The sequence below is a fragment of the Microtus ochrogaster genome, unplaced genomic scaffold (assembly GCF_000317375.1).
Source record: "Microtus ochrogaster isolate Prairie Vole_2 unplaced genomic scaffold, MicOch1.0 UNK5, whole genome shotgun sequence".
Lineage (NCBI taxonomy): Eukaryota > Metazoa > Chordata > Mammalia > Rodentia > Cricetidae > Microtus > Microtus ochrogaster.
The window spans coordinates 14,459,174-14,470,743 of NW_004949103.1; the positions used below are offsets into that span (position 1 = coordinate 14,459,174).

Here is an 11,570-nt window from a genome sequence, read left to right on the forward strand (position 1 = left end):
GATTCCTGCACTTAGCCACCAACCTTCTTCCCTCAGTCTTATAGCAGTTTTGAATACTAGCGAGATCTGGATCCTTTAGACTCCTTTATTCCCAAGTCAACAGTCATGAGTCTCCTGTGCCAGGCACTGACCTCCATAATACCTCTTCAATCTCTTTCCAAATTCTGGTGTACTCCCTGTTTTCACATCCAGCTCCCACACTTACTTAGAGTTTGAATTCTCAGGTTCTCTTATACCCAGTCTCCCAGCTACATTCCTGATCTCTTCCCTGTATCTGCCTCTCTAATCTGGGATCCCAGTTTCATTTGCTGCCCAGGATTTGGGGGTCCTGATAATGTTTCATTTATTTCTGTTTCCCTTGAGTTCGTCACATTTCTGGACACATAACAATTCTGAGCTTCTCAAAAAATAGACTAAACTTGAAGCCCATGTTTCCAGTTGTCTCTGAGGGTATGATGTGGCTATTTCCCCCCACAGCTGAAAATCAATATTCATAAATAGGAACACATTGTTCTTCTTCACAACCAATTCCTTCTCTTGTGGTTCGTGTTTCTCATCATACCACATTGTGGCTCCAACCCCCATCTTGTCCTCGAGGCAACCTGCTCTTCCATCCCTAATGCCTTTACCTTAGTTCAGTCTTTTTTTTCTCTTGCCTAGACTAATGCAACAGTCACCTAATGACATCATTATCAAGAATGAAGCCTACCCAGCTATGCAAAATTAATGTTCTACATTCTGTCATTCTATGAAATTCAGCTGGCTCCCTTCTGTCTACAGAATAAAATCTCCGTCTATTGTTACAGTCCTAATAGCCCATGCCTACTGGCATCTCCTTCACTCACTTTGATGTTCCACAAGTCCTTAAATTTTTTACATCTAATCAATGACATTTTCTTTCAGATGAAGCTCCTTCTTTATTTACCATCTGCATGTATTTAGGAAACCCCTGGCTTACTGAAGCCAGACATCTAGGTGCTCTATCTCAGGGTCTTTGTCATCACTGATCCCTTTAAAAACCTATCATCAACACCCTCAAGTCCTATTGAGCTCATATTCTGTTTCTCTCATGTGTAGTCTTTATTCTTCAGCCTCTGATCAATAATCTATTATGTCCTTCAGATTCCCCACTTGGAATTTCTGGTCAGAGTAGGGTTTTTTTTTTTTTTTTGCCTGGGGTTTCACCCTGACCCTATTCCCATCCATTCGCAACATTAGTGCAGTTTTGTTGCTGGTGTGGACAGAGGATCAACTCCTGTACTTGACCAAGATTCACCAGGTTCCTTAGAACCTTCACACACAGACTTGCCCAATGTCTCATCTCACTGTTCCCTTCGATTCCAGACCTTCATTGCACCATGAAGAACTCAGAGTTTCCGGCTTGTATAACCCTAATCTCTTGGCTCAGCCTTATCCCTACAACTTCTGCTACCAAAAATATCTATTATTAGACCTGCCATCTCCCCCAGAAAACCTCAGCCTCCCTCTTCAGGTCCAACTAATCTAGGTGTCTTTCTTTGACCCTGTCTGACCTGCAGGATGTGATTAAGCACTTTCCTCAAAAGTGTTCTGGAAATTGAGCTATCACAAGGCTTTCCATGTTCCAGATTCAATCACATGTGTTTATTTTCACAAGTATGTTTAAGGTTTCCAGGGGATATTTTTCATCACTCTTACATTTAAGTCATTTAAGTACTGTGAGTGGTGCCTGGCCAAAGATGTCCAGCATACATTTCACAGAATACAATAGACTGATATTTTCAGGGTCACCCAAATATGTAACAGAATTATTTAGCATATAGGTTAGTACTACTACTCTAAGTAAGGTCTGTGTAGTGTAATATGTTACATATGACCTCATGAAGCCCACATCACATAGTAGTAAACTTTGTGATTATAACACTTCTGCTCTTTGCTCCCTCAGCATAGCGTTTTCCACGTTTTCCAAAAGCTATTGATAAGATGGTAGCTGATAAGACTCTTCATTAAAGAAGGACAACTGTGTCCTAGAATGGCATTTAAGTCCAGTCTTGAAGATGAGGTAAACAATTGTGCTTTCTGTAGTTGATTATGTTAATGCTGGCAAAGTGGAATTTAGGAGTAGACCAGGAAGAGGTGACTTAAAATTTTAATTCTATATGGTAAACAATAGCATTGCTTTTCTGTGTTCTCAAACATTTACTAGCATATTGTCTCTCATTTAATACATGATGGATAAGTGTGTTGTTAATAAATGATTGTTGGACAATATCTTCAAATTTTTTCCTAGAAAATAAATCAATGCAGCCTGAGGCTTTTGTAATTCTGTGCTGATGATATTCATGAAAAGCCACTATCTCTTGCTTATGGATTTTGGGAAGAAATGGAGCTCTGCTTAAAACTGTGATATATCTTTAATAATTTCAACAGTTCAACTGCTTCATTGTAAAGATTGCAGATTTTTCATGGTTAGTGTTTATTCAGAGAGGTGAACAGTGCTTGTCAAAGTATTAGTTGTTTTGGATGACTAATTTTCATTTGGAAACTATATTTACAACTTTAATTTAACTAGGAGAGTTTATGCAGATTAGCAACAAATTTTGTACTTCAATTATCTCAGAAGCACTAATATTTACTATCTTCCAGCTTCAACATTTAGATGGGTGGCCCTTTCCAACCAATCTTAATGAGTGTGTCTCCATGAAAATTGGAATTTAGTTTCTACCAAATGTGTGCAGGAGGTCCTCATTCTACGTCTCTGAATACTGTTGAATTCGGCACCGTTTGTTTACTTTTCCATGATTCCCAGTGCCTGGCTCTGAGCATTCCCATTTTCTACTCGCCTTCCAACATTTTCCTTCCTGCTGCCACCAAATGAAGGGAATGCTGCGCCTGCGCTCTAGAAGTCCCCAAGACTCATTTCAGCATGATGAAATAACTAGGAGGGCAAAGTTACTAACAGTTACCAAACCTCTAACAGAGTACAGGTACACAGCGCTTTGCAGCACAGTGAGCCCTGGCTAAAATTACAGAGAGTTTGTGGAGATGAAAGAAGAGCAGCAAGGAGTTTTGGAATTCTTGTAAGAGATGGTTGGTTGATTTTCACAAGCCCTCACAGATCTAGATAAGATAGAATAGTGCTCTTTTGATAAATGATTTATTTTCTACAAAATTATCTTCAAAATCATGGGGATGCTCTATTTAATTTCAAAATCCCTATACTGAGTTGAAATGCCTCTGTTTTTGCTAGAACATTATTTAAACTGCTCATAAGAGAAATGAGCACTCTCAATTCCTTTACCACTTTCTTTAAACAGAAGCTATTACTCATTTCATACTCTCCAAGCTCCTAAGTCATATTTGCGTTATGAAGAAAGCATGTTTCTTCATATATTCCCTGCATTGCAGAAGATTTTTTTAAAAAATTTAAATGGCATGATCTTTTAATGTTACTGAGTGGTAGACAAAAAACAGTTATATTTGAGAAAGTAGAAAGAGGAAAGAAGAAACTAACAACAGAACAATCATAGATTTTTGAGACCATTCTTTGTTTGTTTGTTTGTTTGTTTTTGTAGCTTCACTCTTTAAGACCCCAAAGAGGAAAAAGACCAAGTTTACTGTCACAGTGTGTTTTCACGCACAAAGAACTGCATTCTACCAACAGGAAATCATCTCGCTGTTAACAGTGTAGCCCATTGTATCTACTCCAGCATGGGAATGGGTATTTTAAAAAATAAATGATTGGTCATTGCTTCCCCCATTCCACTATGAATACCTGGGGCACATCCGTTAACCATCTTCTGTATAAAATGTAGGATCTCTGAAGGCAGAATCTGCTTTATAAGTCTAATACCAGATAGTTTCTATGTAACTATTTGAGGAATAAATCTCATCTTATTATCATGAGATGTCTGTAAGGTTCTTCTAGATATCACCTTCACCATTGGCTACAGGGAAAACAAAAACAAAAACAAAAAAGGAAGGGTGGCATTAGACCGAATGGCTATCTGATACCAACTTTTTAAATTAAATCAAAATTTCTCTAAGTCAGAGTTCTCTCCCACCTGAACTCACTTGTTCTTAGAGCAATGTCTGAGAGTGTTATCTTATGGATTCCTGCTGGTCAGCACTACCTTGTCGTGTTTATTAAGTGTCCCATACAAATGAGACATAGAAGACCAGAGCATCGATTTGCCCACAACTCCACTAGGTTGGAGTATAATAATAAGTCTGCCTTGGGAATCAGCATGATGTTAGCAAGTCGTTCATTCAACATATTTCTGTCGCCTTTACCAGACATACAGCCCAGATAAAGATGTGGGGTAGAACAGGTCTGAAGTAATTTCTCATGCTAGCCAAATGAAAATTCATTTGGGTACAAAATTTTAAAGTCCCTTAAAGAAAACCAATTCTTCAATGTAGATACGTTTAATATCTGGATGTGCTATAGTCATACAATATTACCAGAAAACTCATGGAGTCCCTTGACAGGCATGTATTCTTTTATGAAAAAAGATAAACTGATTTAGGGATATTCTTATGGACCTCTTGACATGTATAACATCATAAAAATGATTTGTGCATATTCTTAGTTATACCTTGGCATGTAAAACACAATCCTTGTTTTATAATACAAAGAAGACATACTGTGGGTAGGCTGTAAACTCTGGTGGTTATTGTATCATTCAAATCTGAGTTTGAGTCCTACTTGGGCTTCAAAAACACTCTTCTTAAATAAACTGCTTCACGCAAAGCTATTTCAAACTATTAACACACATTGACATCAGAAAATAAAAGTCTATTTTCCTCCTGAGTCATTGTTTAAAGACCTATAAAAGTGACAGTGCGAATTCCCTAAAGACTTATATGCTATTCATGAACAGATGGCACCTAGATACATTTCCTTAAGCCAATAATACAAATTTGAGGTAGCCCAAAAGTTACAAACTGTTGAAATACTCTGACTGCTAATTTTTACTAAATAAATAGAGTGGAATACAAGGAGGTGACTTCTCAAAGGTTAATAATATGCCCCGAAGATATTTGAAATGACACAGTCCGTTCCAGTGATCCAGCCATTCAACCACATTGACTGTGTTCACCCTCAGGAATAGAAATAAGCCTTCAACATAGGAACGATGGCCAAGTGCACAACATGGAAAATTCTATATTTATATTCCTGATCAAATGACTCTTCATAATATCAGAGTATGATGGGAACTGCTGTGTTTAAACATGGGCTTTCTACTTACTCGATTCCCAAATGCTGTGCATGGACTTGCATACAGATCAGCCATGGGAAAGAGGCTTGGTGAGAGGGGAGATAGCCACGGCCACTGGGGTAAAGAACTGAACTTTATCTCTTTTAAACCCTCTCTCCCGACACAGCCTGATTCTCCCTGTGAATGCTGATATGAGAGAGAAAAGGAACCAAAGAAGCAGTTGTGTATACATTGAATGAGGTCTCAGTGGTTTGATTTTTCCATTCCTTTCTATGGCTGCTGCTACAATGGGAGGCACTGTCATTGGATGAGCTTAATAGCTAAGATAATAACAAAGAGAGCAGACATGGCAAAGCAGATCCAAAGAGAATGGGGTGTGGAGTGTTGGAAAAGGACAAGGTCTGTGACAAACTCAGGGACAACCAAAGTCACATTTCAGAAGGAATACTTAACTAACTTTGCAATGTCTCATTAATTGTGGCTGACTGGGAAGGAATTGGACTCACTGGGAGTCTGCTGGACCACTGACCTTGGACATGATAGATCTGGAAGATAATAAGGAATCACTGTAACCAGATACAGGACAAAGCTGAATATTATCTCAAACACACGGAAATCAGAGAATAACTATTCAAGCCTTCTCTACAAACACTCACCTAGCTATGAAGCTACAGATGCTCCAAGAAGCTTGATCTTGATGCTATATTTCCAAACTCAGAGACATTATCTGATGAATAGAGAGGTTGGAAGCCAAAGAATGTCAGTTCCTCAAGAGGGCTTAACAAGCGTCCAAACATAAATTGAAATTTAAGTTCTTTCATAGGTCTGTCATGGGGCAACAGGATTTAAATTCAGTAAATGTCCTTTAGGCACTTACTAGTTTGTGAAGCGCCATGTAAATATTAACTAGAAGGATAAACATGAGTACCTTGTGTAGGGTATATGCTAATGAGCAACTACAATTTGATAGCTGCAAATGATGTAAAATGCCAAGTTTATTCTGCTTTGCTCAGATTCAGACCAAAATATAAGGAAAGCTACATAAACAAAGCCAAAGAGCAGGCAAAGCAACGGAGCTGCACAGGACAGCAATGGAGATGAGTTGGGAAGATTGAAAACAATCACCAAGCAATGTCAGGGGAAGAAGTTAATCCTAAACAGCAGAGAAACACAACGCATGTTTGGGAAATAGGGAGTATCCAGCCACCTATACCAAAGCATAAACCGAACTATAGGAGAGAAAGTGGAGACAGAAGATGATCACCTTTTCGTGAGAGCCAATCTGAAACTACAACAGGTTTCTTTCTAACAGTTGGATCAAAGGAAGGTACTCTGTGGGATAATAAGACTTAAAGCAAGGGTTAGTAAATACAGTAGACTTTAAATGGGAGATGGTAAGGGAAGAGGATTCAAGCATACTGCCCTGGAAACGGTGCTATGAACATAGTATTGGGTTGTAGAGAGGAAACCAAGGGAAGAAACAGAAGTAAATAAACCCTGGTGGCTGATTCAGCAGGAGACGGAAGGCTCATAGAGAAGGGTCTGCTTCAAACAGTTTCAAACTACGCGTCTTAAATAATGGTTCCCCATTTGAAAAATAACTTGTTTTTAAAGAACAGAATATGTATTTTTCTAGTGCACTTTTGGTTTTTACTTTACAGTGCCACTAAAAACCTGCTGATAGGTCTGAAATCCTAGCAATGAAAATGTCTGTCTAGCACTCGGGTAGGGCACTGGGCTATACTGTGCACAGGGAGACTTGCACACCAAAGGAGAAATTAAAATAGCCATTAGCTTAAGAGGAGAGTACACAGAAGAAAGATGATCAAAAGAGAACTTGGTGAAGGTTGCATAGAATGTTCAAAGAAAAGAAGTAAGGGTCATAAAAAGAGTTACCCAGAATCCGAGAGGGTACAAATTAATTCCATTCCACAGACAGCCGTGGAGAAGAAAGCAGCCATCATCAGATATTGAGACTGTATATTTGAGTCCTCAATCTAGATGTTAGGAAGTGAAATGATAACCAGGAATCAATGGCTCAGATCACCCAGGGACCATAGTCAGCAAAGGAGCATTTGGTGAGCAAAGGAAGTACCACAGGGAATTCAGGAAGATGTAGCAGAGGCATTAGGACCTTTAACCAAATGAGCCATTTTGAAAAATAAAAGGGTGATTCAGTGCTCGAAAATAAAAAAAAATTTATAAAAGTGCTCAGTTGAACAACCTTAAGACATTTTGAGGATAGTAAGGGCCTACTGAACACATAATACTCAGGTCTTTGTTTTGTTTTTGGTTTTTCGAGACAGGGTTTTCTCTGTGGTTTTGGAGCCTGTCCTGGAACTAGCTCTTGTAGACCAGGCTGGTCTCGAACTCACAGAGATCCGCCTGCTTCTGCCTCCCGAGTGCTGGGATTAAAGGCGTGCACCACCACCGCCCAGCAATACTCAGGTCTTTATTCTTCATCTCTTCTCTCTTTTCCACCTCTTTCTGAATCTCTCACTTGCTCGCTCACTCGCTCACACACACACACACACACACACACACACACGTTGGAAAACAGTCTCTAAGGAGGAGAGCTATTGGGTAAACAAGTCAATTGCTATGAAATATTGAAAAGCAACATTATCCATGTGTTATGAAAACCATCAAGGACAAGGAAAACAAAATGACAAAAATGAGTAAGAAAGATTGTGTATTGTCCTGAAATATATTTTCAAAACAAAGCAACCACTATCTGCTCTAAAATTCTTCAGAAATCTTGAATGCATATTTTATTTTGCATGGTTCATTAATGTCCAAAACAGTTATGTCCTTATTTTATGAATGAGGGTGTAAACATCAACCAGAAAAGGAAAAAAAAAAAAAGGATGGCACATAAGGGAAGCAAATAGGCGTCTCTGAATTGTCATGCTTCACAATATTTATTGAATGTGCCTTTTCATCTGTGTGACACAGAGAAAGTAGAATATCTTACACAATGAAAAGCTTTTCAAAGTTCAAAATAAATGGATTTTTGACTATTACTCACAGGGAATTGCTAATTTGACTTTCCTTGAACCTTAATAAACATAGAACTTTAGTTGAAGCCACAAAACATCCATCAATTCATGATTCAAAATGCCAGCAATTTTTCTCACTACTGCTGAAACCTGGATTTTTTTTCTCCCCATTTGTACTGTAGATTACATCAGATAACATCTGCCATCTCTAAGGTGGATGACACAAATTAAGGGCACCAATGAATAATTTCATAAGGCTTTTTTCTCTGACCTTCTTTCAGAATCTTTTACATATCTGATTGAAATCTCCTCTCTCTCTCTCTCTCTCTCTCTCTCTCTCTCTCTCACACACACACACACACACACAAGCACACACAGGTAGTAGAATTGTGTTGAGTTTTTACAACAGAGTATCAGAATAATGAGCCTAGTTGATAGAACGCAAAATGTATTGGTATAGTTTTTGAGATTAACATGGAATTTGACAAGTGTCAAAGTCTAGTATTCCCTACACCATCAGTATTCTGTGGTCAGTAACATTCCCATGGTCAGCTCTGATGACCTCAAAGGTGATGCATGAATACACACTAAATGCTTTTATGTGTTGAAAAGTGTAAGGGTGAAAGTTTAAGTAACATAATTAAAATCTTATGCTACCGTATCTGAAGTTTTCCCCCTATTTGCCACCTCGAGTGTGTGTGCATGGTGGTCTCTTTCACCTCTCCAAGGAGCATTTTTAGAGTTTTGCCTTCAAATAAAGTCATAATACACAAGCACACATACGAAAGACACAGAGAGAAATTTCTCCAATTTGAATATTTTCATTTCTCTATCAGATAATCCTGTTATTGTGAATGGATCCTTTTATAATTCCCTAGTCCATGAGTGTATGTTTGATGGGAAAACCAAACTCCACTTACTAAAGGCTAGACACAGTTTTTAAACCAAAACCTATACCCTTTAAAATTGACAGTCATCCATTTCTCCCCAAGGCAATTGCAAGTTTGAGCAGAGATCACCAAAGTCCTGAAAAAGCATGTACAATCACCTCTAGTATTGCCCTAGAACAAGACCGGCAAGAACAAGAGTGATGCTCCCTACTATCTGCTGCTTCCTTTAGTCTTATCATCACACACTAATTACCTAAAAATGTTTGCAAGAAACTAAAGATACAATGTTAAATTTTTGCTTCAATCCTCATCTTAGCCAAGATCTAATCAACATCTTTCTATCCTCCAAGAAATCATTACATTTGATGCTAGAGCTGATATCACATTTCCCATTTTTAATATTTTAATTGTTTCATGTTCTCAGGTATGATTTCATTTGTGTTTTTCGTTTACAGAAACTCCACCCACCAGGACACGGGACTGAGAGTGAACAGGTAAATTTAATCCCCATCTGCCTGACTAAGCCCAGGTCAAGAGCTGTTCTTACTAGGAGACAAGTATAAGCCACCAACTCTAGGGACTGTGACCCCATAGCCTGTCTCAGCTGTACCACACTCCTGAGCGTTGAGCATACAGGCTCTCCTGAATGAGAGTGAGCTGATCACCCCAATCACAGCAGAAGAAACCCCAAAGATAGTTTCTTTATGCCCAACCTACAACCACCCCGGGCATTTGAAGTGTCCTTCTGACCAAAACAGGAACCTATGAAGAACCAGGACTTTTTAAAATTTCACGCTCAAGTGAGACAAGCACCGTCCTGCCTCTGAGGAGGAAAGGGACTGATAGATGTCCTCTTCTTGTGGCCATGCCTTTCTGAGTGCCGGACTCAGTTGTTCAAGTGGCTCTGTTTCCTCCAGTAATAAAGAAAATGCACGGGAAAAAAAACTTACCACTTTATAGCCCTTAAGCCCACATTCTGACCCCTTAAAGCCAAATGACACGGTAACTACCGGTGACTTCTAGCCTTATATAATCTTTCTCACAACCACCTTGATCCTATTTAGGGTCCTCTAAAAAAAAATCTGAATGCATCAAAGCCATCTAAAAACAAACTGATGGAACCCAAGATGGTCTGTGGAAGGACATCAATTCTGCCTTAGGTCCTCCTAAACTCAGAGAACAGTTCCTATTCCTGCGTGTTTCCCTGAGAGCCACGCTCCTTGCACAATGCCCGGTACCTTTCTAAGGCTGTACTATTGAAAAATTATTTCCAAGAGTCACTGAAGACTGTTTTCTCCGAACACACAAAACTGAAGGAAGCACTAGAACAAGACAAGCGCGTCTGCAAAAGGCTCTGACGTGGGCAACATCCCGTCTGTGTATTACCCAGGGGATCAAAATAGAGTTCTAGTGAAGTGTTTGGGAGCATCAAGGAAGTGTGGAGGGGGTGGATCAACACCATTTTGGCTCATTTATCCCCAGGTGTTAGGGATAGGAAGTGTGCCTGTGAAAGGCATCTGGTAAAAGCAAACACAACCTCAGAAATTTTCAGGGAAGGCAAAAAGTACGCACGGGATCGCAGCGGACCCTGCCACCAGCGAGTTTCAAACACACTTCAAGCAATTTTTTTCCCTCCTAGACCTTGCCATGCACCCCCACTCCTTGGCGCCCCCATGCCCCCGCTCCCACCTCCATTTCCCAAGCCCTTCTGGGTCCGCACTCTCTCATGCAGCGATGGCAACAAGCGTGCCCCCTCCCCCGGTGCGCCCCCAGCGTGGAAGGGACACCCGATCCTTGAGAGGGAAGGACAGTGCCAGCGGGGCGCCGGATCGCAAGCCCATCTCATCCTACCGCCTGTGGAGCTCGCCTCCTCCAGCTGAGCCGAGATGCTTTCCACCCTCCTGACGTTCATCTTGGGGTACGCTGGGTTCGAGAGCGGTACTCTTAGAGTCCACTGGCCCAGGGGCGACTGGCGATGGGTCTGGCACCGGTGCGCACAGCCTCTCTGTCCTGGGCGACCAAGAGCTGGAGGCGGCGGCGGCGGGCAGGGCGCGCGGAGCCGTTGCAGGTGCGGGCGGAGGCCGGCGGGGGGCGCCGGGGGCGCTGTGCTGCGCTGGGTGGCAGGGATGCGCGGGTGGTGGGGGCCAGGACGCCCGCCGCTGAGAAGCCTGGGCGCTGTACCGCCAGACAGAGCGAGGCGCCCCCCGCCCCTGGCAAGCTTGGCACCGCCTCTGCCACCTGCTGCCAAGTCACCGAAGGAGAAAGTGGAGGAGGCTGTAGAGGCGCCTCAGGTGACAGAGCAGATGCACCCAAAAAGATACCCGAAGCAGTTTAAGGCTAAGCAGGGCTCTTTTTGAGATTTTCTTGGGACCCCTTTTTGCATTGCGTAGAACCTGGCACTAGGCTGGCTCCAGATGAAGAAGCTCTTTGGCAAAGAACCATACTGAGGGTCCCTAGGGGGTCAGATTCTGTCCTGTGGA

General features: G+C 41.1%; 1 protein-coding gene across 2 annotated transcripts in view; it reads right to left on the reverse strand.

The window, feature by feature from the left end:
- The window catches only part of Kcnip4 (potassium voltage-gated channel interacting protein 4), a 1,047,644-nt gene extending 1,036,548 nt beyond the window's left edge, over nt 1-11,096 (reverse strand). For both annotated transcript variants that reach the window (XM_026788620.1, XM_026788619.1), the window contains exon 1: nt 10,942-11,096. In XM_026788620.1, the coding sequence (XP_026644421.1) occupies nt 10,942-11,002 (61 nt within the window). In that variant the 5' untranslated portion in view covers nt 11,003-11,096. The remainder of the gene's footprint in view (nt 1-10,941) is intronic.
- Between the last annotated feature and the right edge of the window lie 474 nt (nt 11,097-11,570).